The sequence below is a fragment of the Rousettus aegyptiacus genome, unplaced genomic scaffold, assembly GCF_014176215.1.
Source record: "Rousettus aegyptiacus isolate mRouAeg1 unplaced genomic scaffold, mRouAeg1.p scaffold_m13_p_16, whole genome shotgun sequence".
NCBI classification, from domain to species: Eukaryota; Metazoa; Chordata; class Mammalia; order Chiroptera; family Pteropodidae; genus Rousettus; species Rousettus aegyptiacus.
Genome location: NW_023416291.1, coordinates 17,170,962 through 17,198,294, shown reverse-complemented (window position 1 = coordinate 17,198,294; position 27,333 = coordinate 17,170,962). Strand labels below are relative to the sequence as shown.

Genomic DNA, 27,333 nt, shown 5'->3' with positions numbered 1-27,333 from the left:
GTCAGAGGTAGGAGAGAACTATGTACTCTAAATCCTACACTCACTGCTAGTAGCCTCGGTCCAAAGCCTGCCAGTCTGTATAATCACAGAGGCACAGAAACGATTGTCCTTTTCCGAGGGAATTTCTCTTTTTGATCTCAGGCACTTAGATTAGAACCATGCAAGTTCACTCTGAGTAGACACACGAGCAAATCTTAAGAGTCACGTAGAGAATGGGACCCTGTGAGGAGTGGGGACCACAGACCGCAAGGCTCTGCAGGGCTCAGACGCACAGCTTGCCAGTCTCACTCAAGGGTGGTAGGGCTCTGACAATTCGTTTTACTAAGGAAAATATTTTTTGACACCCATAAGGTAATGAAAACCAGTTAGATGATACCTGAAGTGTACAGGCAACCAACTTTAGAGAGTGCATTGCTAATGAAGGTATCTCCACTGTCAACCAAACACACCAATGAAAGTTAACGTGCATGTAAGTACATGGACGGCACTGTGCCTACTTCAGCGCTTCAGCATTCTGAGGCCACGTTACCATAAAGACAGTCTGGTGGTTTCTACGGAAGGAAACTCTCGATCTTTAACTCCAATCATTGACTGTTATTTTAGCAGGCACATTTTTTTTTTCTCTTGTAAATTATTGAGAGCTACTAAATCAAATTAAGCTTGTTGAAATTTTTGCAAATTTCGTATCACTCATCCTTCTCCTACTTATTAGCTAAAGTGTTTATTAAACCGACTGCCAGTCCTGTTAAGTTATTGCTTAGATTTTTAGGACATCACATTCAAAACCTAAGATTTATTTCTAAGTTCTTCACCAAAATTAACATATTGTTCTTGTGTTACTGCTTGTGTATATAAGTATTGTATAAGTAATTCACTCTTTTTTAGACTTTCACAAAGTCGAATTATGTTAGCAATAGTAAAGTCATGTTTCAAAGAATCATAGAGTTCTCCAAGACTCTGTCACTGCAAATCACTCTGCTAATAACAAGAAAACTACTACTGATAGTATTTTACCACGTTCTTCTCAACTCTAGCCACATCCTTATATTCCCATTTTAGAGATGAAACACTTCAGCTCAGAAGAGTTAATGAAGCCCATTAGCCAAAATCACAAGATGAAACAGGATACAGGATTCAAAAGCCAGGTTTTCCTGGCTCCAAATCCTGACCTCTTTCCTTTTTGATTTGTTACTGTACCCAGTCCCCTGAACGAATTAAACTACTAAGCTATGCCACTCAAAATAACAATCACGCAAACATGCCGCATATGCCATTTCATACCTTTAATCCTCTGAAACTTCCTGGACTAGTTGGAGAAGAACTGGAGGATTTCGTAGATTTAGGAGTGGAAAGCTGGCTGCTGGGAGTTCCATTAACTGACCATGAGACAACAAAGGAGACAGAGGTCATTAAAACCCAAAACAACCAGATTGTGTCAAAACACTCAGCACATGCACAACATAGCCCCCCAAAAGCTTCATTTAAAGCTCAAAGCAGATGGCAAATCAGCAAAAAGAAAAAATAATGTATCTCATTGCATTATACACACAGTATTAGACAAATAAGGAGTGAAACTAGGATTATTTTCAGTAATAGCTTTCCAACAGTGACTTAAACAAAAATCTAAAACATTATGGAACTAAAGATGTACATTGGGACTTGTCCATATATCCTGTCTGCCAGCAAGGGTAGCAAAATGAATGGCTATGGTGTTTGTAAAGGTTTACTACAAAGATCGTCCCATAATCTCCGATATCTATTATCTTAGTATACACCAACCTGAAAAATCAAGACATTCTATGGCTCTCCCAAATCAATTCTACCATAACCCAAATACATTTTCTAAGTACATTCTTACAGAGTGGGAAAAATGAATGGTCATTTTCTTTGTAATATCTACTTATTTGTCTAAAAGCCATAAAAGATACTCTTCAACTTTCTTTTTATCTAGTTATTTCTAATTCCTTCTATTTTCTTTTCTTCACAGCTTAATTTCCCCATTATTTAGCAATGCTTGATGGTTTTCTATATACTCTCCTTCATACTTTCATACAGTTCTTAGGTTGAAGGTTCACTTTTAGCGCCTATCCTGGTAAGAGTATGGCCATCGCTGTTTTGAGATGACAGTTAATCTGCAGATTCTATATTACAGATGCTTGTCAAACATTTCAGTATAACCCATGTTTATTCCTAACTGTATCACCTGGACCCATTTCTGCTTTAATTTCACATCTAGAATTGATGTAATATTTTTTCTCTTCTAAAGAGTATTTGTAACCCTTTTTATCATGAATCTTCAATGCTTTTGCCTAAAATAGATGAAAACTGTCATTCATCTCTATAGAAAAAAAAGCAAATCTATTTATTTTTTTAATTGAAGAAATTATTTAAATCCCCCTCCCCCCCCCCAATCTACCTCCCCTCCCATCTCCTAAATAGGTGGGTAGCAGTCCTTGAGTAGATTCAGAAATCCTGCCTCAAGTGTTTGTGATTGATCACCTGTAAACAGGTGCATCTGGGTCTATTAAGTCATGTTTGTTTACTGTGTTGCTCACTTAAAAAATTCGGTAAAGATGAAAATTTTTCCAGTTATTTTTAAATTATAAAACTTTAATTTTACAAATTCAAAACCACTCATTCGACAATAACTAGCAGTTACTTAGATTTTCTTAACAAATATACCTGGGTATTTAGAATGCAGGTACAACACAAACGACTATTCAACTCACTCCAAACTTCTAAGAACATTCGACGGCCCTGATTATTTCTCAATTAAGTTAAATTTCAGTTGATCCTATATCTTTAAAAAATTCTCTTTAAAGAAAACTGGTGGTAGGAATTCACATCAAAGAATGATGGGCAATGAACTAGTAAATGTGCTGTGAGCTGAGACCTTCATCTCTCTGTCCCACAGCAACTTGTATAGGTCACAAGTCCCTCCTCGGTAAGTACTGTTAGCTTTCACTAATTAATATTCATTCAGACACCATGCTGACATCAAAGGCTTCCTGAAAAGGTGATTTTAAAAAGGGGGTGGGGGGTGGGGACTAAAGGAGATAAATTCCTGCAAATGGCGATCTGCGTGCGATCTGCTGATCTGCGTAGGAGACCAATCTCCCTAAGGATGCAGCCCCTGCCTAAACATAGTTTCTTAACAAAACTCACTGCCAGGGACTTAACTGCTGTCTAACTACATATCCATATTCCCCCTCAAATAACTCATCCTAAAGAGATATGAAGTCACCAGTAGCCCTCTAAATTTCCAATAGCATTTGGAAGCTTCTAAAAAGTGCTCTTTAATGAGTCCTTAATACCATGTATTTGCGCATTTTCCTAGTCTCTGGGAGGGGAAGTGGGGCCTGGGACAGTGCCACATTGTACCCCATCTGCCGACACTGCTGCCACCAGCTGGAAGGTGTGTGACCACCAGCCCACATCCTTTGTGATGCTCCCACTTCTTCACTACACCCCGGATTTTCTGTCCCAAAATAAGGCTTTTATCCATCCTTCCCCTCAACTCTAAGGTAAGAAATAAACTTGGGAACTTTTCTGCTTGCTTGTTGATTTGCTCTGAATACTTTTCATCTTAGTGGACTATGAAAGATTCACAAGCTAGAAACCTAAGGTGAGAATTATGGTCGCTGTTAACCCACTGATGTTGTCCGGATTAATCTCTCTGTGCTGATTACACATTATTTAGCTATTACAATAAATTAGTTTTGTTGGGGGAACTTAGTCAACCAGAAGGCTTCACTTACAGGAGCATTTCTGTCCCAAGATTTAAAAAGTACAATATTACATTTACAAAGTGACTAGCTCTGTTAAATTCCAATTTAGTCCCATGTAATTTTTAAAATGGTAAAAGGTAAACCACAGCTAAAGCAGTCTGTTAAAGCAAGTTATACTTCTGGGAATTGTGGCTTTTAATAATACAAAACTCTTCCCTTCCCAGCAGTGGGGAGAAGACACGATGAATAAATATAGTAACTTAATTCAGAACCACAGTGAAATCCCAGCAATTGACTCAGGCCTCAGCTTTCCATAACTACAGTTTGTGCTGAACACATTTCTTAGTTAATCTTTCAAAAAAAAAAAAAAAAGCCATCTGCCTTCTGAAAGGTTAAATATCTCACAATGTTCACTGATGAGTTTAAGGTCTACTTGATCAACCCAAATCCAAATATGGACTCAGTTAAGAATTGGGGGTACTGCAATGTGAAGATTTTCTTGAATCGGTTTCCAAGCATGCCAAATTCAAGATAAAAATAGTTACACATTTATTAGGCTGGTCTGGAAGACAAATGTGGCTAAGAAATATGTTTTGAGTTCAGTATGTTAATTTCCCTCTTTCGATTTCATGGAGACAAAATTGGCATCATCTTACTACCTGCTTCTTGACCCGTTCTCCCCACTTTTATTTACTTTACTATAAGTATCTGTAAACCTACCACTAAAACAAAACCTACATCTTCCATAAAGTAAGCTCAGTTCAGCGTCTTTGTGCAAATTTCATATTACATTAGCTTTGCCAGAGTTTGAGATACTTTACAGAAAGCACAGTACAATTTGAGATAAGCCGAACAACAGAGAGATGCTTTCAGTTAAAAATATTCACCTTGTCAATACATTGAGAAAGTATTGGGCCTATTTACCCCAGAAAGGGGAGAAAGGCAAGAACAGAAGAGCTTAATTGCTTCTAAGGCCATTTTTGTATTTCCAACAAACTTTAGCCTTTGTCAATAATAGAATATTTTCTAAAATTAACTAGAAAATACATCCCTAACCATGTGTCTCCGCAATCACTCAGTACTGTGACTACACACGGACAGGCACTTGGCAATCTTCTAACAACAACCGGTTCTCTGATAAATCAGGGGGACCACAGCGCTTGTGCACCCGCACAGATGTACACGGGTGCAAGCCAGAGACATTCATGGAAATGGAGCGAAGGAGACAGAAACGTGGCAAAAGACGAAAACAAAAACCCAGCAGAGCGACAAAGCCATAGTAAGCATGGCTCACCTGGGGATCTGGCTGTAGAATAGGCACTGGAGTAGTGGGCACCCCTCTTTACTGTACACAGTCAGTATATACAAAGGAGGAGACAGCAAGGACAGTGATTATTCAGCAGGTCTAAATGTATCTACAACAAGAAGGGTCAAACGACCCGACCTAAAGAAAGTAAGGCAGGTGCTGAAGGGCAAGCGGTGAAAGCAGAACGGCCCCCAAACTCAGGCTTTCTGAAAGAGTTTGATGCTTGAGACGGTTCTTATTTATACTGTTCTCACATGTTCCAGATTTTCCACATGTAAAATTGGTTTTCACTATCCTTTCCTTAATGGGTAATGATGTCAGCAAACTTATTTATTATACTATAAACAAACCTTGTAGAATCGATATATCAAGGTATTTATGAATGTTGTAAAATTTTTAAATGCCCAAAACAGTCAAAATTATGACAAATTTTAGGCTTAGGACCTGGAAGAAACTCAATTACAGGTCAGTCTGACTTTTAAACAAGCATTTTTTTCTAACAATAATAACTGCTACTATTAAATTGTTTGATGAAGGAAAGGCCTGTGGAAACCTATCGAGTAAATTCATTGTTGTGTCAGGTGTATGTGTTAGGTACATGTGTATGTTTTAAACCAATAAAAGAAAATATCCACAACCATATAGCTCAAAATTTAAAATTCAGTACACAGTGGTCAAAACGTGCCACACTTCCATGTAAGTATCAGGAGAATAATGTAGTAAGACTGTTCAAGAAAATGTGTCAGAACAAAACAAACTAGCTTCTTAGGCAACTTGTAATGACTTTGAGAAAGAAACTTCAATTTAAGTTTTAAAAATCATGTCTCTATATGCTGTTCTGGAACCTGGCTGCGTACAAACATGGGAATACTACTAGCCTACAAGAATGAAAGCAAAGTGAAGTGCAATGTTAGGTCCCCCCGTGCCCATCCACTCCTTTTCCATTAACTACCTGAAGCTGGTGACTTGCTGCGTCGAGAGGGCCCAGAGCTTTTGAAGCCAGAATACTTGGCTGACGAGCGAGAATAATATGACTTTAAGACGTGGCATTCTAGAAAGGAAGGAAAGTATGTTAAATAGATCTGGTTTTAATACTAGCCAAAGGAAGATCACACAGAAAATTAGTTTACTGCCTAGAATAGAATCATTACCTGATCTTTTTTCTATTATGTGATGAAACTCTAATATACAAAACCATCCCGAAAGTTCACCCAAGGTTACCTTTAATTAGGCTACACATCTTGTGCCACTGCTTTATTCCTCATGTCGTAACTAGATGCATGTGCACACGCACACCCTAAGCTAAACTTGGCCAGCTTTCCTTAGTCAGTGGCATTGATAGGCAAAGGCTACACTTTCATTATGTTCCCTAACTCTTTATCATATGTTGAAAGGGTATGTAGGGCTCTAATTTATGAGGCCCTCACTGTCTTATTTTCCATCTTTCCAAAGTGTGGAGCATCAAAAATGAGGAAACGAGCTTTAAATAATAATTTTGGTCTTTTCATAAATCGCCAAACAAAATAACATTTAGAGTATCAGAGCTAACTGCAGCTAAAATAATCATCTCTAATTTGAAATAATGAAGAACATGAGTTTAAAAATCATGTAGATTTTGGCTGAATCACGGATTTGACTTTGCTAACTGGGGGATGTTGGTTAGGCTCCCATCCTCAGGTTTTCTCCTATGAAAGTGAGATAACAAAATCTTCATAGGCTTGTTGTAAGAATTAAATTAGATAACATATTGTCTGTTTAAATTATATTAAAATACTTCAATTTATGCAAGGAGATTAGAATGTGGATTGGTTTTAAGGTATACTCTAGGGGCAATAAAATAACATGTAAAGTACACTAAATACACACTGGGGGGAGGGACTGTTAGCATTTAAAAGACTCTCATCAAAATCTTAAACGGAGGGGCTATAGCAACCTCAGCTTAGTTGATTATCATTATGGATATTACAAAGTATTCCATTGTTGAAAGGAGTGATGTGTGGATTAGTTAGGAATGTTCTGAAGGCAACCCACTCTTTCATGAGCGGGACACGTGAATCAAGAGGGCCAATACTAGAACTTCGGAACTACATCCTGGCTTTAGGACTCTGAGCCAGTTCTTCATCCAGTTCTTAGTGGAGGGTTTTGTTACTTGACTAAGATTAAGCTAGTTGATTTTAATGGATCTTTAACGCAATATATCAGAAATCTAAAAGGACAAAGTTGGAGCGTCATCAAAATTATAACACAAGTAACTGATTTTAAAAAAAAAAAAAAAACTTTGCATCCCAATAACTGTACCTATGGCAAGATTAAGTCTGAGGCTGACTTTCATTGGAAATTGTTATGACCTGATGGTGGTGGTATAATAATATCAACAATGGCATATCCAATGAAAAAGGCATCCTTACAACTGCTTTACATATATTAACTTGTCCAATACTCACGAAACCTTATGAAACAGCCACTATTATTACCCCCAGTTTGCAGAAGGTTAAGTAATTAATAATTGAGAGGGAAGAAATCAGTAGCTTTCACCTATCTCTAACTACTGGAGTCTCTTTGTAACCAACAACAACAAAAATATATGAATGATCCAACTAGTTAAGGCAAGTTTATGACATACATGTGAACTAAGCACAATGTCTGGCACATACATAGAAAGAAATAAGTGTTTCATTATTGTTGTTGTTACCCAAATTAACTTTACAGCCTAGAACGTATCGAGTTTCAGTGTCTCAACTTTCAAAATGACCAAGGTTGACATTAAAGAAATACTATGAAATGAAATTACACTGAAATCAAGAAAGATGTAAAATACAGATGATAGGTTAATGCATGTCAGTCAACCTTAGTCATCCATTCGAATAGGGAAGAACATTACACAGGCAATACAAAAGAACACCACCTGCAATTCTTAAGAGACTTTCCAGTGATATTACCTATTTAAAGCAGGACTGGTCCAACAGACTATAAGACAGTACAGAAACACTCAAATTTGGCAGCAGTGAAAAACAAAATAGAAAAAAAAAAAGAGTAGATAAATGAGACCCCAGCACCAAGTACATAAATTATCCCAAGGCAACTGAGTGTAACAGGAAAGGATTACACAAGGGAATTGGGTACCACAGAGTGTATCATCTTGACTTTTTAAAAGTGTATGGATCATGGTATTTATTTGATGATACGTTTCTCTAATTCTGGACCGTTAGAATCACTATAACTGGAAGGGTTGTAGTTTCAGTCTAATTTCTGAAAAACTAACTTTCCTTATTCATGAAATTAAAGAGTGAGCTTGTATTTCAAACATTCCTCTCCTCTGTGAAATATGTCTATGATTTTACCTCATTTAAAGATGAAGTTGACTGTATCAGTTAAAATAATCACTATAATAGGTTTAAATTAACTTAAGACAACAGTGTAAAGCAATATTCCAGTGTAAAGCAATAATCAGAGGTCATTGCTGAATAACTGAAAACTCTATACACTGGATAAAATCAAGAAAAATGATTTAGTCTACAGCCATGCCACCCTGAACAAGGCTGATACTGTCTGATCTCGGAAGCTAAGCAGGGTCAGGCCTGGTTAGTCCTTGGATGGGAGACCACCTAGGAAGACTAGGTGCTGTATATGTAAAAAATAAAAAATAAGGTATTGTAAGCTGACAAGGTCCTCACAATCTGTGAGGTCAACCAAGGGCTGCCCGCTTAAAAAAAAAAAATCAAATAAATAAATAAATAAATAAATAAATAAATAAAATCGATTTTATTATCCCATCAATGAAAATAGCTTTACTTTTTTCTGCACATATAAATGCTTGCTGCTTTTTTTTTTCAGTTGCAAAGAGAACAATAAAATAAAAAGAGACCTGAGATCATCACTATTAACAATTTAGTTATCATCATTTTATACATTTCTTTATAGACATGGAAAATGTACAACTAACTGTTTTGGGTTCAACACCATCCATACCATTAAGGTGGCATAGCCAGCCTCCATTCTGAAAGAGAGCAGGAAATTCATCTCAGAGGCAAAGCAATATGGTATAAAAAGAGACTCTAATTGCTAAAACATAAAAAACTACTTAACTACAGAATGAGGGTTTTTTTCCACAACTAGGTAAAAAGAGTACTGTCAATGCCATCCTTCTTCAACACGTCAGACCGCTCGACATGCACTACATCCCACATCTCCATTACACGGTTACAAGGATGGTCAATGGACTGCCTTACCACTGTGATCCAGGACAAAGTCATCTTGGGCATAACGGAATTTTTCAGGTCCGCATGCAATAAAAACATCATCGTCACCAAAAAAGTCTTGCAGACAAGTAACCTAAAAAAAAAAAAAATCACATCTAAGAAATAAATCAGAAACATTAGAAGTAAAATTGAAAGTAAGCAAAATCGTATCTTCAAGCCTCACTTATAATACTCAGTTGGAATAAAAAAGTTGTTTGGTATCACATTTTCAAGCAAAGCACTTTTACGCAGTTTCTCCTGACCTCAGAACAACAGAATAAGGCACATACATATAGCTGGTATCAACATTCCTGTTTTACAGGGAAAGTCAAGGACCTGCAGGAAAGGTACAGTGATCTTTTCCAGGTTTCGGATTAATGGGTGGCAAAGCTGAGGTTGATGGTGATCTCTGCTCAGTTGAATGTTCTTTACTTTTCTAACCTCCTCACTCTCCTAACAACCCCACTCCCAGCCTGGTCACCTTGGGCATGATTTCTCTGTACCTGTGGTACAGCTCATCTTTGGTTGTTTTGGGGATGAATGTGTGAAAACTACTTGGAATGAGTGCCAGCCATGTAAGTACAGTAATTCTTCCTCATCCTTGGGAGATAGATTCCAAGACCTCCAGTCAATACCTGAAAACCATGGATAGGACCAAAACTCCTATATGTTTTATCCTATACATACATACCTTTTCACTTAAAGGAAGCACTCTGGCTTCTGTTTGGAGCATCCAAATTGCCCGCAACACTACTCTTGCACTTTGGGACCATTAGTAAGTAGAATAGGGGTTCCTTGAACACAAGCACTGTGATACCAGAACAGTAGATCTGATAACTGAGATGGCCACCAAGTGATTAGAGGGAGGGCAGCACACACAGTGCGGAGACTCCGGACAAGGGGATGGTTCACGTCCCAAGCGACATGGGACAGGACAGCACAGGATTTTGTCGTGCTACTCAGAACGGTGTACGATTTAAAACTTAGGAAACATTTCTGGAATTTCCCATTTAAGATTTTTGGACTGTGGCTCACCACAGGTAACAAACTGCAAAAAGTAAACCCATGGATAAGTGAGACTGCTATATTCAATATACAAATGCTCATCTCTACAACCACCACCATCGCGAAGATCAGAGGTGATAAGGCTTAAGCTTCAGGGTCTTCCCAAGGCTGTGCAGTCTTAATTTCATATTCTTTTCTCAAAAAAGGGTCCCCCACACTGTATTAGTTTCAGATTCCACAACCTGGATCCACTGGGGCAGCACACCCACCCATTCATCCCAGCAGCGACAAGAACCATCTTCCAGAACTGCGGACATAGACGGGATCCACTTTTACCTGGTTTTCAATGGGCTGTACAAGTTTTTTTTTTTTTTTTTTAGAGTACTACTTTCCCAATAATAATAAGAACAGTTGATTTTTTTTTCTTTTAATCAGTGCTCCAGTACCTGGAAGACTTGAGCGATCTCAGTAATTCCTTAAGTCTTCCTGATCACTATGTAAATTTTTATGGTGGGGGGGACTCACTGGAGAGTCAACAATGCTCTAGAGAGAGGACAATGACCTACATACAAGAAGCAGGGCAGGCATAGACTCTGCTCGTTCATTCCAGTTCTCATCAAGCAAGATGTAGCTTTTGTACTTCACTGAAACTCAGCTCAGGCCACAGAGTCTGAGGCTTTCAAGAGTGTTTGTAGTCAGTCTGAGTTGCTATAATAAATTACCATGGGCTGGGTGGCTGAAACAACAGAAATTTATTTCTCATAGCTCTGGATGGTGGAAATGCAAGATCGGGGTGGCTGCTAGCATGGTTAGATTCTAGCGAGGGGACCTGTCCTGGTTTCCTCACTGAGGGAGAGGTGGAGAGGAAGCAGGCTACCTCCCTATCTAATCCCGTCATAGAGCCCCACCTGCACGACCTCATCTAACCCTCTTTACCTCCCAAAGGCTCCACCTCCGAACTCCAACACATTGAAGAACAGGGTTTCGACACATAAATTTTATTTTATTATTATTATTTTTTAATTGAAGACATGATTTAAATTTTTTCCTCCATCTATGAAAATCACATGATGTCACTTATATGTGGGATATAAACCTAAAAGCAACAAATGAACAGGACAGAGACTCGTGGATACGGACAATGGACACATGGATCTTAGAGAGACACAAACATACAGTCCATAACAGAAGGATCACTTTCTTCACCTTTTCCGTTAAACTTGCTTCTCTTCACCCCATTAGGCAATACCATATGCCCTTTCATCCATGCAAGGATCCTGGGAGTCAGCCCTTTCTTTCTTTCTCAACCTCTCACATGATTTTTACTTCTGACACAGCTCTCCGGCATTCCGATACCTACTCCTTGTTTCGGTTCTCACTTGCTCTTGCCTGGACGCCTACGGTTGTCTAGTAACAGTTTTTCTAACCTCCAGTCTTCATCGCTCCCCTAGTTCTAGGCATCACTGTTCTCACAGGTGTCGAAATACATGAAGATCGCCCTGGTATGTTCAGGTTCTCACAGGGTGATTATGCACCACTTTCAAGGCTCAGTGGCTTCTATCCTGACGAGATAATGCTCCATTACAGGGCGCACATGTCTGGTTTTCTAAACATGGTTTACATAAGATGTTTGCCTCCCTTTGATTCAGGTTCTGGCCACTGAATGCGTATTTGGTCAGATACTTATCAGTTAGGTTCAGATTTGCCTCAAATAAGTCATCGCTACTCTCGAGAAATGCTAGGTATCAAATGAATAAATGATACAACTGAGAGAAACAAACATGCATTTTGACTAATTTTATTAAAGTGTACTCAGCACACTGACATAGCTCATTAAATAGCAAAAGACTCCCATCTCGATTCAGTCAGCAAATTCGTATTACGCATTTATTACGTGCCAGGCACTATTCTAGGTGCTACGGAAACATCAGTAAAGAAGAAAAAGAGACAAAAACCCTTGCCCTTATGAAGCAGGAGTGAAGAGATGACGATAAAAATGCAGAAGTAAATTTATGCGATGTTAAAAGGTGATGGAGAAAGATAAAGCAAGGAAGGAGAACGGTGGATGCAGGGGACGGGCACTGCGCTACTTAACAGGGTGGCCAGGGGAGGCCTCACTGCAAAGGTGGCGTTTGAACATCATGTTAAGAGAGGCTGGGGAGCAAGCTGCAGGGTTACCTGGTGGGAAAGCATGCCGGACAGAGAGAAGAGAATACGCCAAAGCCCCATGCAGAGACCCGGCTTGGCATGCCCACAGGAAACAGTCCTGGAACAGAATAAGTGAAGGGGAAGAGTCACTGTGGGAGAGGAGATCGAAAAGTTAAGGGGAGATGCTGAAGTGGTTCAGGGCCTCGTCAGCCACTGGTAAGGCCTTTGGCTTTACTCTGAGCGATACGGGAAACCACTGGAGGCTTCTGAGCAGAGGACAGTCACGCGTGACTCAGTTTTAACAGGATTACAATGTGTTCGGGATGCAGAAGGGAAAGGACAGGCAGTGGTGCAGTCGAAGGCTACTGCTTCTTCAGCCGAGAGAGGAGAGTGGCTTGTGCTAAGGTGTTAGATGTGGAGATGGTGAAAAAAGGGTCGCACTACTCCTTGGATAAAGAGACATGAGCGGAGAGAGAAGAATATGATGGCTCAGGGATTTTGGCTTGAGCCATTAAGAGAATGGGGTTGCCATTAACTCTTACAGGGAAGACAGCATAATGGACAAGTTTAGTTGTGGAGAAGATCCTCATGAATTCAGGTTTGGAACGTTAACTCTGAAGTGCCTGTTAAACATCCAGGTGGAGATACTGGGTGGAAAGCTGGACCTGTACAAATCTAAATTTCAGGGAAGAGATCCGAGAAGATATAAATTGGGGATGCGCTAGTGCACATGATGGTATGTGAAATCTTGACATAAACTACAGCAGTGAATGCACATAGGAAAGAGGTCCAAGGCCTGAGATCAAAGTTCATCACAGTACCATTACGAGGTCAGGATCAAGAAGCAAAACCAGCGAGGAAGATTGAGAAGGAGCAGCCAGCGAGGATGAAAGGAAGTGAGAATTTGTCCTATGCTGGAAACCAAGTTAAGAAAGGGACTCAAGGGAGAGGAAGCAATCGACTGGGTCAATGTTACTGACAGGCCTAACGAGATGATTCGGAAGTGATCACCGAATTTAATAACATGGAGATTACTAGGATCTTGAAAATCAAAAGTAGTTTTGGTGAAGTGGTTGAAAAGAACGTCTAAATGAGCATTTTTAACACAGCATAAGAGAACTGGAGATATTGAGGACAGACAACACTTTCAAAGAGTTTTGACTGGAAAGGTGGGGCAGCAGAATGGGACAGTGGCAACAAGAGAACGTGGCGTCCACGGTGAAGTGAGCTTATTTTTTAGGTTGAGAATAATGAATGATTTAGTACACAGGGGGAAAAAAAAAGAACTAATGAAGCAAGAAAGAAAAAGAGAATTGCTGGTGCCATGCCCCTTCCTAAGTGAGAAGGAATGGGCTCAGGGGGCAGGTTGAGGGACTGACCGGGCAGGGGACCTCGGCCACTCTTGGCCAGTAAAGGCGGCGAGGTGGAAGCTGCAAGGCGGGGACGCACAGTGGCAGCGCTGGTGGGTGTTTGCTGACGGCCTCCGACTTCACCGAGAAAACTGAAACAAAGGCATCTGCTGAAAGTGAGGCTGGGGGAAGGGGGACAAGCAGGTTTGAGCCAAGAGAAAAGGAGTGAAATTGCAGTATGGGATTGTGGGAAGAGTAAGTGAGGAGGGAATGGTGCCTGCAGGAGGCATCACGGGGCCACTTGGGATCCCACACACTGCGCGACACAAATCCTCGGTTCTAAAACTAGAAAGAAGTTGTCTAGCCTATTATATAGTATTTTAGAAAAATCAAAACCTATTAAGCTAGAATTATTAGTGTTCCATGGGGTTGCATCTGACCAGTCAATAGAAGAAAACTGATATGCACACACGAGATACAAACGCTAGACTGTACCGACAGTGAGTAAATGAGGAATAATTGGAAAATTCTCTCCCTCTCCCGCTGCCGACTTAAAATACAAGTCTTGGTTCATATTTTTTACAATGTAGACATGGACTGTTATGGATTGTCATCGCTGTGTTTTACTGAACTGTAAACTTAGAACACTATAAACAGAACACCAGCCGGCAGAGATACACGCTAATGAGCGTGAGTGAAAGGTGAACCAAAACCACCACCCACAGCAGGGCGTGAGCAGACTCCAGCTCTGCTTGCACTTTGCTTAAACGGAACAGCTCTCGCACGGTGTCATCTAAAAGCAGGTGTCGGCCCACGAAGCGTGAGCCCACTGCTGCACCAGACCATCTCTTCCTGTTTATACATGCAGAATCTTTGGCAAGATGCCCTTTCTAAGGCTCAGTTTCTCTACAACATGGAGGGGGGTGGGCGGGAGGGGTGAACATGTCCTATAATCTTAAGGATTAAATACGTTAGCACGTGAAAGCATTCGGTACATGTCATTTCTTCATTTTCATTAATTCGGGCCTCAAATATGTTTTAAAAATTTAACTTAATGGATAATCTTTTCTGTAAGTATGTAAAAAAAAAAATAAGTATTTCCTACAAGTTCGATAAATTAAAATTTTTTTCCCAGAAAATATAACTGACAATTTGGAAATAATTCATGGATAGCTTTCACTTACAGAAAATTATAGCTAAAAAATTAAGATACCTTAAGCTCCCAGAAATTCCATACAGAAATGTGATTCACATAATATACACATATGTATACATATCATATACATGCGAAATGTTTATATGCATATATTATATTAAAGAACAGTTTCTAACAACAGCCCCCTGGAATATAAAAGAGAAAGGATAGATTTGATTTAAATGTAGTATATCAAAGCAGAACATTGGTTTTATGTATGTATGTAAGCTATATGCATAAATATCAACATTTGTAGACAATGTAGATAAACAGAACTATAAACATACCAATCTAATATTATGCTATAATTATATTTGCATAATACTAGGCCTCCATGTAATGCGGTCATTATTTGCCCTCACTTATATTTCACAAGTATATGGGATGACATATCTCATTGTTCCTAGCAGTGCCCCAAACTCAGTTGAAACTTTTTAAAGTGAAACCTCTGATAAAATGCTCAGGGTCTGATGCATGCTAAAATAACTCTCTCTCACCAATGGAAGCCATCTTAACTTACTACTGTACATTCATCCTAACTTTACTCAAGTACCAGCTATATGCCGAACATAAACAAAAGACAAGAAACATGCAGTCTAGTGGTGGAAATGGACAAGAAAACTTAATAATTACAGTTCAAAATGTTACACTAGATGAATGCTGTAATAGAAAACCTGTTATGGAAATAACTACAAAGAACTCAATGAAAACAGCATCCCATAAAATAAAATATTCAATACCTTTAGAATATATCATATGTTTGGACCTTAGACCATTCTTTTTTTTTTTTTTAACATGTTTCTTTTTTTTTTTTTTTTAACTCTGGTAGTTTGTTCCTTTTATCATGTTTTTAAAACTAGGATTTAACATTGAGTTATAGGTCATGTCACTGAACCTGACTCAGAAAGAAACATTATCAACACCATGAATCATGTCTCAAAGTCATTCTTAACAAGGGTGAGGAAAAATGTATCCGTTTAGAAGACCTCTTACTGTTTGATTCTAATTCTTTCTTCAATGCAAGAAGCTCTTCAGGAATAATGGATGTTATGTGGCATATAAAAGAAAGTTACACAATGAAGGGAAAGTAATATTTCTGCCAAGGTACAAAATTAAAGCAATCAGCAGGATCTAATGGGGAAATATCCAACTGAGAAATAATGTATCTATGGGAGCATATATCTAAGCTTTCCAAATGAATGTGGGCCACTTAAAAACAGTAATTTTTCTGTCCTTCAGTAGACAGATTAATTAAGTCAGGGTGAATAGGTGGAAGCCATAATTTCAGAGCTAGTTCTTAATAGATTGCCAAAACCACTTCTCTTTTTTTCTCTATTTGGTCTCTGCTAATGGGTATAGAAACAGATACAAAAGCTCGAGATCTGATAAAAATACTGTGCACAAACTAGGAGTCTAACCCTTTCCTCAAAAGCAGAAGAGCAGATGACACAGAGGTATCATCTTCCCTGGACACGCATTTGAACCAGCCCATTCGCATTCTTTGGAAATGGTCTATTTCTTTTCCTTTCCAGAGTAAAGCAGGTTGGATTTCTCTAAGATCTCTTCTTCCTACAAAATTCTAAAGTCTGAAACTACATATTCACATTTTAGAATACTGCTTTCAGAAAAGTGGAGTACATTTTTGAGAGCGGAAAAGAAAAGAACACTATTAAAATGGGTAAATAGCAATGTCCACTCAGGATTTCTTTCTGTTCAAGTTTCAGCCTCATATGTCCTCAGGAAATCCTCAATGGCATCTTCATGCCCTTCAAATCCAGGTGTTTTCCTTGATACTCTGTAATTCACCAAACATAGACATTATCTTTGAGGTAACTGCCTGGTTTCACGTCTGGACCTCTCATCAGACTGATCTGCATACACACAGGATCACTGTCTAGCTCATCGCTATTATATCCAGCACAGTATATAGCATATAGGGTTTGTTCAATACATTTCTGGTAACTTAAACAAAAAAAAAATGCCTGCAAGTCCCACTTCCCTCAGATAGCTTCTCTAGAGGTTCCTTCTCACACTCTTTCTATGAATTCCTTTCAACTCAGTATTATGCAAGGTAGTCCTTGTTTCCAAAAGTATGTTAGCTTTCTATGTCAAGATAACCTATAAACTCCTTAAACACACCAGTCAAATCCTATAGCTTTTTACAGAAAGTATTTAGCAATTATTTGGTTGATCAAATTTTGGCTCTAGACACTTTAACTTTCCAAAAAAGTCATCTTCGATCAAATAAGTTCTTTGAAGAATTAAATTTCTTTCAACGTTATTTCAGGGTGATTTGAAAAAATTTACTTGTGAAACCTACTACTATAACTATTTCAGAGAGGAGAGTCAAAGCAAAGAAAATTGCTATTCAATCGGCCATTTGGTGCTAATCAAAGACTTAAGGTTGTACTAAATAACAGGCTCCTGAGATACTTTCCCAACCTATTTTGTTGAAAATTTCTATGACTTGATAAAGATGCAAAAGCAACATCACTGGATCTCAGCGAAAGACTAGTTTAAACCAGCATCAACTTATCTAAATAGAGTCAGGGTCAAAATTTTAGCATCCTTGAAATGTCTTATCTCAGAACAAGGGTCACATTTTTAGATAAAATGTTACGATGGTTACCAGGAGCATAAAATACATCTTGGGATTTTTTATGAATTTTAAATGTGTGTGTGTGTGTGTGTGTGTGTGTGTGTGTGTGTGTGTGTAAGGAAGAGGAAGGGAGGGAGAGAGATTGAGAACAAAAGTCCACACCTCCTGCTGAAATTAAATGCTTTCATTATTCAGTTTTAAAAGGCAGTCTCTCTGAAGAGTAAACAACAACAAAAAAATCCTTTCCAGCTCACTTCTAAAGAGGATCTGAAGCTCAGAAAGGAAGTCTGGTAATGGCTTATATTTGAAACCAAAATTATTATACAGGCTTTTAATGGAACTGCATCGATACCCTTATTTTTTCCCCCTAAAAAATGAGCACAAGTCATAAATTGTCACAACAAAACTGCATTTAATTTTGAAACTCCAAAGACTTTTCTACCCTATGTAATTACTCTATGTAATTTTTCTATCATGTAAATGAATAGAAATACAAGTTTTTTAAGATGTAAAGAAAAACTGAAAGGCAATTTTAACATAGAATAAAAGATAAGCCTAACAGTTGCTATTCTAGCAAGGGACGCTTTTTTTTTTTTTTTTAAATAAACTGCCATTGTAGATAGTTGAAAGCTATAAATTCAGCAGACTGACCTTACCATAACTAATGTTATCGCAAACACACACCACCACCCTTTTTTTAACTAGCTCTATCTCTAGAATATAAGTTATGCTTAAACAGGGAAAGCATAAATAAAGAGAAGGTAAGTCATTTGGTTCTTTCAAACTGCTAGGAACAGCAGCTAGAAAAACAAATTCACAGATCAGTAAGCAGGGGCTGGAACTCTCTCTCTACCTCTTTACCCTCTACAGAGAGCACAATTAGAATAAATAGCTTGCTTTGTTCCCAGTTAATGTTGGCTAGCCTACTGTAAGGGAAGGATCTCTTTCTACAGCAAAAAGCAAGCTACTTAGAATAGCAATTTTTTTCAGCTTCCTGTAAAACCATTCAGCCAGGCATCATGTGGTTGCTATGGAAACAGAACTGAAGCTAAAAGATGACAATACTTACAGTAAAGGGCTTCTTAATTGCATCTGTGAGAACTCCCTACATTTGGTTTGCTTGCATTAAAAAAATACTAGATCCAATCTTCTTTTTCCTACTGTAGCCTCCTCATAATGACTATTCACCAGTCAAGACTAATCATAGAATCTTGACACCAAAGATTTGGTTTCAGGAAATACCTCTATCAACAGGATGGAAAGAGCTTGACAATTTCACAGATATTCAGCTACCAAATGTATTTTGAGAGGAGAGACAATGATCACTCTTGCTATAAAGGAGGTAATTTCTAAGCTGACCCTCTGACTGCCCTCATTAGGCCCCCATCCACTTAATTGCTAGAGGAAAAAGTTTAAAATCTTTTCTAGAGCTTTCCATCAAAGGAGGGAGGCTGGAGCAAAATTTTAGAAGAATTCAGGTGAGGAAGTCAGAGGAAACCTATTAAGCCAACCGTCCTGAGCTTTCCTCTAATTCTAAAGAAGCTAGAACTAAATTTTTCAAGCAGATGTGACTAGAACTTGGGTCAATGTTCTCTAGGATGCGGTCATCTCCAAATAACAAACAAACAAAAAGGAAAACATAAGTGTTACAAAAGAGGCAACTGAGAACCAAAGTTAAAGGCGGCAATTTTCTAATCCAAATTTTTCTGTTTCAAACAGAGTGGGAACCACCGAGGAATGCCTAACACATTCTGCATGCCATGAGTCCCATTTATCCATGACTTTCATTTACCCTTCAGAACAACCATGTGAGGTCGACATTATTATTGACCACACTTTGTCTCCCTAAAGAAGAAAACTGTGTGATTTACAATCTATGAAAAACAACAAGAGAGCTTACAGGGAGCTCAGGGTTTTCATACTTGTCTAAAACCCAAATAACCAGACCATCTTTCTATGTCTTCCTTTTATGAAGTAAATGAATGGCAAGTATGTAAGCTTATATCTTGAATATGTTTTTCTTAAGGATCAACTTCTAAGTAATGTCGTAAGATCAGTCCAAGTTTGGGCTAACTTCCTACATTTTAGGGATTACTGAATATGTTCTGAAATTGATACCTTCAGACAAATTAGCTAACTCTTTCTAAAAACAAGTTAAAAGCACAAGCTAGAGTCGTATGGTTTGCTGCCAAACTGGAAATTTTAAGAGTGTGTGTGTGTGCGTGTGCGTGTGTGTATATATACACACACGCACACGCACACATACACACACACACACGCACACGCGCACACATGCATATATGTATTAATAAACATTATCTTTCGAATTTTAATATAAAGGCAAAGTCTGAAACATTTTCTAGAAATACACTCTCTGCATACAAAGATCCATCGCCGGATTAGCCTACCCTTTTGGCATCACTTTAGTGTCTCGTGAGTGCATCCTGAGAGTGAAGACCGTGGGCTAGGAACGAGGAGAACCTTCAGTTAAGAGGGTATGAAAAACGTGGTCACTTAATTCTACGTTTGTTTTGGAAGACACCAGCCCCTCAGCACTATCAGTACAAACGCCGTTTCTATGCTCTAATAGAGTAGGGCTATTGAGGTTCATAGAAAGATTATGCCTATTTTTTAAAAAAAGTCTTTTTTTGTATTTTTCATCTCAATAAAATCATTTTCCTCCTCCCTTGCCATTGCACTTTGACCTTTCACCTCTTATATCGAAAAGATCACCCCTATTACCCTTTTAGCAGCCCTCTCCCCACTTCTAATTCTCTGCACTTAACATTTGGCGGGATTAGGAAGAGATAGTTCAAGTTTAGAAAACTTAAGTGTAAACCAAGAGCAAACTGCGTGAAGGTTAAAGACTTTAATTGGAAGGAAAGAAATAAACTTTAGTGCCCAAATTCCACACTGCCTAATAACAAAGTTCCCTCTGTGAATTCCCTAGTTTTAAGCCGTGGTTCAGCCTAGTGAGTAAGCTAGAGTGGAGGCCAAAATAAATGGGGCAGTTCTGTATTGCAGAAAATATAAGATTTTGGTTTCTACAGCTGCATCTGTTTTCACATGACAAGAAATTAAAATTTTCATTTTCAACCCAACATAAATCCTACATGAAAAGCAATGAGAGAATTTTTTCCCAGTGTAGACTTCTTAGCAGATGAAGGTCTCACCTCTACAGCCCAAGAAATCTTCTGAATGAGTTACGTGCTCGTGGCTATTGGGAAACAGAAAGCATGCCATCCATTTGAATTATTTATGACGACTTCCTGAAAAATGAATTTGATGTTGGCTGAGGCAAATTCCACAATTAGATTTTTCTGTTTTAAAGGCACCTGTTCCTGAAACACAACCAAAACTTGCTACCCTAACATAACTGATTTGCACGTTGTTAGAATAAGTACTTAGTTTAAGATACTTCAAAGCTAGATGCCTGAGCAAGATAGATTCACTTCGAAGCTAGATGCCTGAGCAAGATAGATTTGCTGGCTTATCAAACGCCCCTCTGAAAATGCAAATATTCATAGAAGGGTTGTGTCTATTGACTGTGCACTCCACTTACATTTATGTGGAACTTTAGGATGAAGGTAGAAAAATCTTTTTTAGTTTAAGGGAATTTACATAGTTAAATACTTTAGGAACAAAGAGTACAGCAAATAATGCCCAGCCCCAGAATTAACACATATTATTTTGTCATATTTACCTCGGATCCCTTTAATATATGGAAAAGAAATACAAGTTAAAATCTCTTTTGTCGCTGGCCCCCTGCTCAGTTCCCCCTCCCCTCATGCCTGCCTTCCTTCTCCATCACCCCAGGAAAATACTACCAAGTATTTTCTTGGGTCCTTCCCAGCCATATTTTGAGATCTTGTATTATGAATGTATATATCCACAGACAACTAGAAATATTATTCAGTACGTTGTAAAAATTTTATATAAATTCTATCATAATAAATATATCATATCCTGCAATTTGCTTCTCTTGCTCGGTATTGATTTTAAAACCTGACTGAATCTTAGTTTTTCTTATGAATTCCCCACAACCCACACTTTTTTGATAAAGTACAAAACAAATTCTACATACCCTCAATACTTGCAAATTCTTTCAAATAAATGCTATTTTCTCAGGATGTTCATTTTAGTTTCTGTATTATAATCACTGCAATGACTATGTAAGTTCTCAGATGAAAGAAAAATCTGTGAATGAATTCACTGCCCACAGACTTCATCTCCAAATACCAGAAAAGAATGTGCGGCACACGCCTGACATTGAGGTCTAGAGATTTAGGCATAACTTATTCCAAAGAACAGGGTTTACTGACCAAAAGGAGTATAAACTCTGGAAGAAAGAATTTTTAAATTACTAAAAATTATCCACAATAGAGCTATAGCTAAGATTTCAAGGGAAAAAAAAAAAACCTACGAGATGATTTAAAATTACTAATTCATAGAAATAGTTCCCTTCTAAAGACAAAGCAAAGGAAGAATAAACAAAATCATATGTCGGATTTATTTTATACTACAACACAAGGCAAGTTTTTTGACACAGGAAACTTCTATGTCAAAGGGAATGCATAAAAGGGAACCCTCCCTGAAGAATCCTGTAAGCTGGGAAGTACTGATGAACTCTATGCATGCAGAATTCCTTATCTTTTTCTTGCATCCAGAGGCATGATATTCTTTCAGAGAAACATCTATTTATTTTTTTGCAAATCTCCAGGGGTGTCAGTTAAACTGGGACTGGGACCCGTGAGGAGGGGGAGCTGTCTGTAAGCATTTATCAACAAGTTATATGCCTTGCTTGGGGAGCCAGCTGCCTCGAATAACCATCCCCTCCCTGGGGCCCCAAGTCTGGGCAAGAATGCTGCTCATGTCAGAAACTCATGTCGTGAGATTAGATTTGAATGGAAAAGCAAAGGGAACACGGTCTCTTTTCTCCAGCTGGGATTGATTATTCCCTTTCCAACAAGGAGGCTGTTATTTAGCCTGAAAAGAGGAGCCTCTTTCCTGCTTGGCTGTTTGCCAATCCATCGTGGCACCTGAATGACCTAGAGAGGACACCCTGCCTCGCCGCGGCTTTAAGACTCTGAGCCTCTCTCCAGGAAGACGTTTTTATACATTTTCTCCATTGATATGAAGTTACTCTTGGATTCTTAAGGCATAGCAAGGTACCTTGAGAATCTAGGCAGGCAGCTACGACTAGATGACATATCATGAGGGCTGAGGCAGGTCAGCACGAGCTTGTACCAGCCGAAAAGGATGAGGAAAACATCCAGCACCTGGAGACTCCGTCTGTGTCACGACTGTAGCCAGAGTGCCTGGCTCCGTGCTCGAGGGTGGACACTCAGGGACTATTTATTGAATGAATGAGTGGTTGAATAGCACAGGGGCAGGGGACTCCAGGTTCAGTGGCTCATAGTGTTAGACTCATGGGACAGGACACCTTTTACTACTAGCGGACACATGGAGATGGCTATGGAGAACCAGAGGGCTCAGGCAGAAAGCAGACATGAGAGGAAGGCCTGACTGCACAGTGTAAAGATTTAAACACCAGCAGGATCCCAAATGTTAAGTAAATGTTATTACCACAATAAACCCCATCCACCTATCCTCTACCACCATAGCTGGCTTGTCTCTAGCAACTTAAACAACTTGAAGAGAAGTACTCCCAGCTTACAGTAAGGACAAAAATAAACGGGACCCCGGGTAGACTTCAGTATCAGGAATGCTATGGACAGGAAGAAAACACTCCGGGAACGGGGAAGGAGCTGAGGAGGGAAAGGGCTTCTGGATGCTGAGAGGCAGAGCCTCTTCCGCCTCACTGAAGCACGAAGAAACACCCAAACGGGCTGCGGCAATCGTGATATATTCTGCATGTAGTGCAACGAATTATTTAAATACACATAAGTTACAGCTACATACATTCGTTAGGTGATGATTTTTAAAGACTGAATGTGAAAGCTTCACAAATGGGAGGCTTGGGTGAAATGGTCTACAAAGTCCTCACCATCACCTCCACTAGCTGGTGACCAGCCTTGGCAGGGGACCAAGGGCGAGCTCTTTCCTCAGTCTGGTAAAGCAGCAGTCGTCAACCTTTTTGGCAACAGGGGCCAGTGCTCCTAAGAGAACCCAACGCCTGATGACCTGAGGTGGAGCTGAGGCGGTGATGCTAGCGCTGGGGAGCGGCTGCGAACACAGATGAAGCTTTGCTCACCCACTGTTCATCTCCTGCTGTGCGGCTCGGTTCCCAACAGGCCATGGACCGGTTCCGGTCCACGGCCTGGGGGTTGGGGACCTCTGTGGCAAAGGACAGTCCTGTCCCTCACCTCCATTTCTCACATGTTCTGTCTGCCCTGATCTGGCTTGTGTCCCAATTCCCCACCAGAGTAATACTCATCTCATTCCCCTCCAGCCACGGAAGGACCAGCTCACAGAGAAAGAAATTAGTTCCATCTTCGACATCCCATTTTGAGACGACAGTTGCTGCTTCTGCTCAGTGGCAGTTTCTTCAGTACTTCTCAAATAGCACTCAGAATGCCGATTCAGGTTACCGTCTTCGGCCGAAATCTTCCCGGGCTAAGTAATCTCACCCACATAGGAACTTGATAACAAGGTTTGTAGTGTCTTTTTCTAAGTGTCATCTTCACCTTCAAAAAGCATTATTTCATGATTTGTTCAGAAAACGGGGGTTCTGAAATGATCACCTTCCTATTTTAAAATGATCACCTTCCCTCTTTTAAAATGAAGCAGAGCCATATAAACAAATCAGGAGAAAGTGGGGGCGGGTGGGTGAAAAAGGTGAAGGGGATGAAGGCGCGCAAACTTCCAGTTATAAAAGTTAGTCACAGGAATGTAGAGCACGGCGTAGGGAATATAGCCAGGGATATTGTAATAACTATACCCGGTGCCGGGTGGGTACCAGACTTACCACGCTGATCACGTCATAAGGTATGTAAATATCTAATCACTAATGTTGTACGCCTGACACTCATGTAACATGGTATATCAACTGTAACCGAAAAATAAATTTTAAAAATAAGTTGCTCACAGTTACATTAATTTCCGAAAGCAGTCTCAGCTCCCGTAAACACACGGGTCTGGGTGTGGCCCGGCGGGCACAGTGTTAAAGACGTGGACAGTGGACGGACCGTGCTATAACAAGAGAGGCACTGGCTCTACATCCCTTACTACTGAGGAGGCCACTCTGGGAACATTAGCAGCGATGAGTCACCGCCTCATGAAGAGGTCTGACGGCGGGAAGAGAGTCCGACACATCCGCCCCAGGACAAACGGGATCCCGGGGGCTAGCAGAAGGGGAAGCGCTATGCACAACGAAGAGGGCTGCTGGGAAGGACGTCCTGAGCCTGGCTCCGCCGTGCGTGCGCAGGGCTGTCTGTGCCTGTCTGTGGTGCGTCCCTGAGGGGAGCCCTTTCATCTGTGTAGGGGTGACTGTGATTCCCAGGGCTCATTTCCTGGGCATTGCTGAAGCACCGTGTTTGAGGACTTACCGCTACCAAGCCATGTTTTGTTTTACCTGCCTTCTTTGCCTTCAGTACAGTGGGATGAACTGTCATGAAGATTCATAGCCCTTTCCACTTCGAGAATCCAGCAACTCTCCCTTCTTAAATCATCAACATCATGGTGGGGTAAATAATTTGAATATTACTCTCATCACTGCCATGAGCTGTACATGTGTCCTACGCCCCACCCCCCTCCCCCACCCCCCACCTTTGTTTGAAATTGGCTTGGCTCCCTTTCCTCTCCCAGCCTCACTTAGGAGCAGCACACCTATTAAAATTCATGATGTTTGCCTCAATGCAAGCAAGTGTCTGATTGCAGCTGTCAGTTTCCCAGGATTTTCATACTGCCTGAGAGGACAATGTAAGGTTTGCACTGCTAAGGAAATAGGTCAAGTTCAATTTTTCTATTTCAGTTCTGCTGCCAAAAGTGTAGGCTTTTCCTTCTAGGGGGAAAAAATCCTTCTGGGTAGGCTCAGCACTCCAGAAGAGGTGAAGAGGGCACACTTCCCTCCCTCAGCAGGGAGCTGCCACGGTTCCTCAACGACACCTCCAGGACCCTTGTTTTGTCATTGGCAACTCTTTGGAAGAGCCTGTCTTTGTACTCTTTTTGTTATTATGCTTCACAGACACTGAGACACCAACCTGAACCACAACAAAAGAGGAACTAAAGACAGACCACCTATCAGCCACCCAAAGGATCCTTAACATCCCCAAGTCCACAGTCGTCCTGTTGAGTGGGTTGGACTTTTTCATCCTGTGCTACCTGGAGAGTGAAAGGCAGGAGAGTGGAAACCAGCAGGTCTGTTTCGTAGGACAGCTCAGACCCATCTTCCTAACCTTCCTTTCCCCTCCCCCTCACGCCCACACACACTCACACTCTTCTACTTTCGGCACAAGTCGTGGAAAGACTTTATAAGCGGGAGGGAAGAGAAGAAAAGTACATTCCTAAATCCTCGAAAAGTTATTCTAATTCAGAACCGTCGCTGAATTACTGAATGTAACCAGAAGGGACTTAATGTTTATGTGTTGCTAACCTGCACGCTCACCCCATTTACAGATGTAACAGAAGGTTAGTAAATTCTCTAAGGCACAAATGCTGGGTTAGGAAGCCAGGTCCCCTGACTCGTAAGGACACCTTCTACTTCACTCCCATAACAGACAGAGGAGAGAGACATGCCATAAATAGATAATTGAACACCTTCGATCCAGCTAATTTTCCTTGTACTATCAGGCAAAGATGAGAAAGAATGAGATGTTCCACACCCTCCCCACCCCCCCCCCCAAAAAAAGAGCACTCACTAGAGTGAGGAGACCTGGATTCTAATGCCTGAAATGCGTTTGGTAACCTCGAGAACATCACGGACCGTTCCAGGTCTCCGTTCTCACTCATAAAACGAGGGGCTTGGGGATGCACGACCTGTCGATTCCTTCCAGGCACACGTGCGCTTGTTTCCCCACTCGGCGTTTGCTGGGATCAGCTACGTGGTCCTGGCACTGCATTACACGCAAGGTGCATTTAATAAAACACGAATAAGAGGAGGTCCCTTCCATCAAAGAGCATTCGCCTTTCTTCCCTAGTTATCTGTTAAGTCAACCCAAGCTTTCGGCAAGGAACAGCAAACAACTCGGAACAAACTACGTTACGGAACACTGGCCATGCACAGATCACTGTGCTTGGTACTGGAGACGCAACAACTAAGAGTCACAAACGGATGACGGTCTCTTGAAGCAGGAGATGAGACGCGTGCACGTGAGAAGTGAAAACACATTACTGAGCCATATTCCAGGCATGTCACAAGATGGACTTATTCGCTAACTTATCTTCTATCCAGTCAGAATGTGGCCTGGAAGACTCTGAAAAAGCTTCCTTGGAGAGGAGATGGCATGGGTAGACCAGACTAGCCGAAGTGAGGGGTTTAATTATAGTTATAAAAGAACTAGGGGCAAGAAGGGCCAGGACAATGCAGGCTGTGGTAATGCCATTTGACACTCTTTCCAAGGGTAAATTTTATGCTATCGCCAGTGTTTGATTTTCTAGAATATTCCATGATCATTTTTATTCCTTTACCTTGTTCACGTTTTTCCCACTTTGGCACCTCCTCTCCCCCAACCCTAGTCCTCAAACTCTTCTGCCCTCTCAAGGTTGAGTTCAACTCATTCTTCAGGAAGATTCAATCCAGTGAATACTGCTATTTCTGATAACACTTACTTTCGACATCAAACATTAAATTTTAGTTAACTAAAA

The 27,333-nt window shown here is 40.1% G+C and overlaps 1 protein-coding gene across 12 annotated transcripts in view; it reads right to left on the bottom strand.

Moving 5' to 3' along the window:
- DCLK2 (doublecortin like kinase 2) overlaps nucleotides 1–27,333 on the bottom strand; it is a 129,867-nt gene that overhangs the window by 47,974 nt on the left and 54,560 nt on the right. For 8 of the 12 annotated variants that reach the window (XR_004955029.1, XR_004955031.1, XR_004955032.1 and 5 more), the window contains exons 3-6: nucleotides 9,264–9,366; nucleotides 5,987–6,085; nucleotides 5,023–5,073; nucleotides 1,282–1,376 (exon numbers count right to left, since the gene is read on the bottom strand). Coding sequence is in view for 8 of the 12 variants with exons in the window: in XM_016144558.2 (XP_016000044.2) it covers nucleotides 1,282–1,376; nucleotides 5,023–5,073; nucleotides 5,987–6,085; nucleotides 9,264–9,366 (348 nt within the window). In the remaining 4 variants the exon portion in view is untranslated. The remainder of the gene's footprint in view (nucleotides 1–1,281; nucleotides 1,377–5,022; nucleotides 5,074–5,986; nucleotides 6,086–9,263; nucleotides 9,367–27,333) is intronic. The other 4 variants (XM_036234296.1, XM_036234301.1, XM_036234297.1 and 1 more) reach the window with 2 other exon arrangements.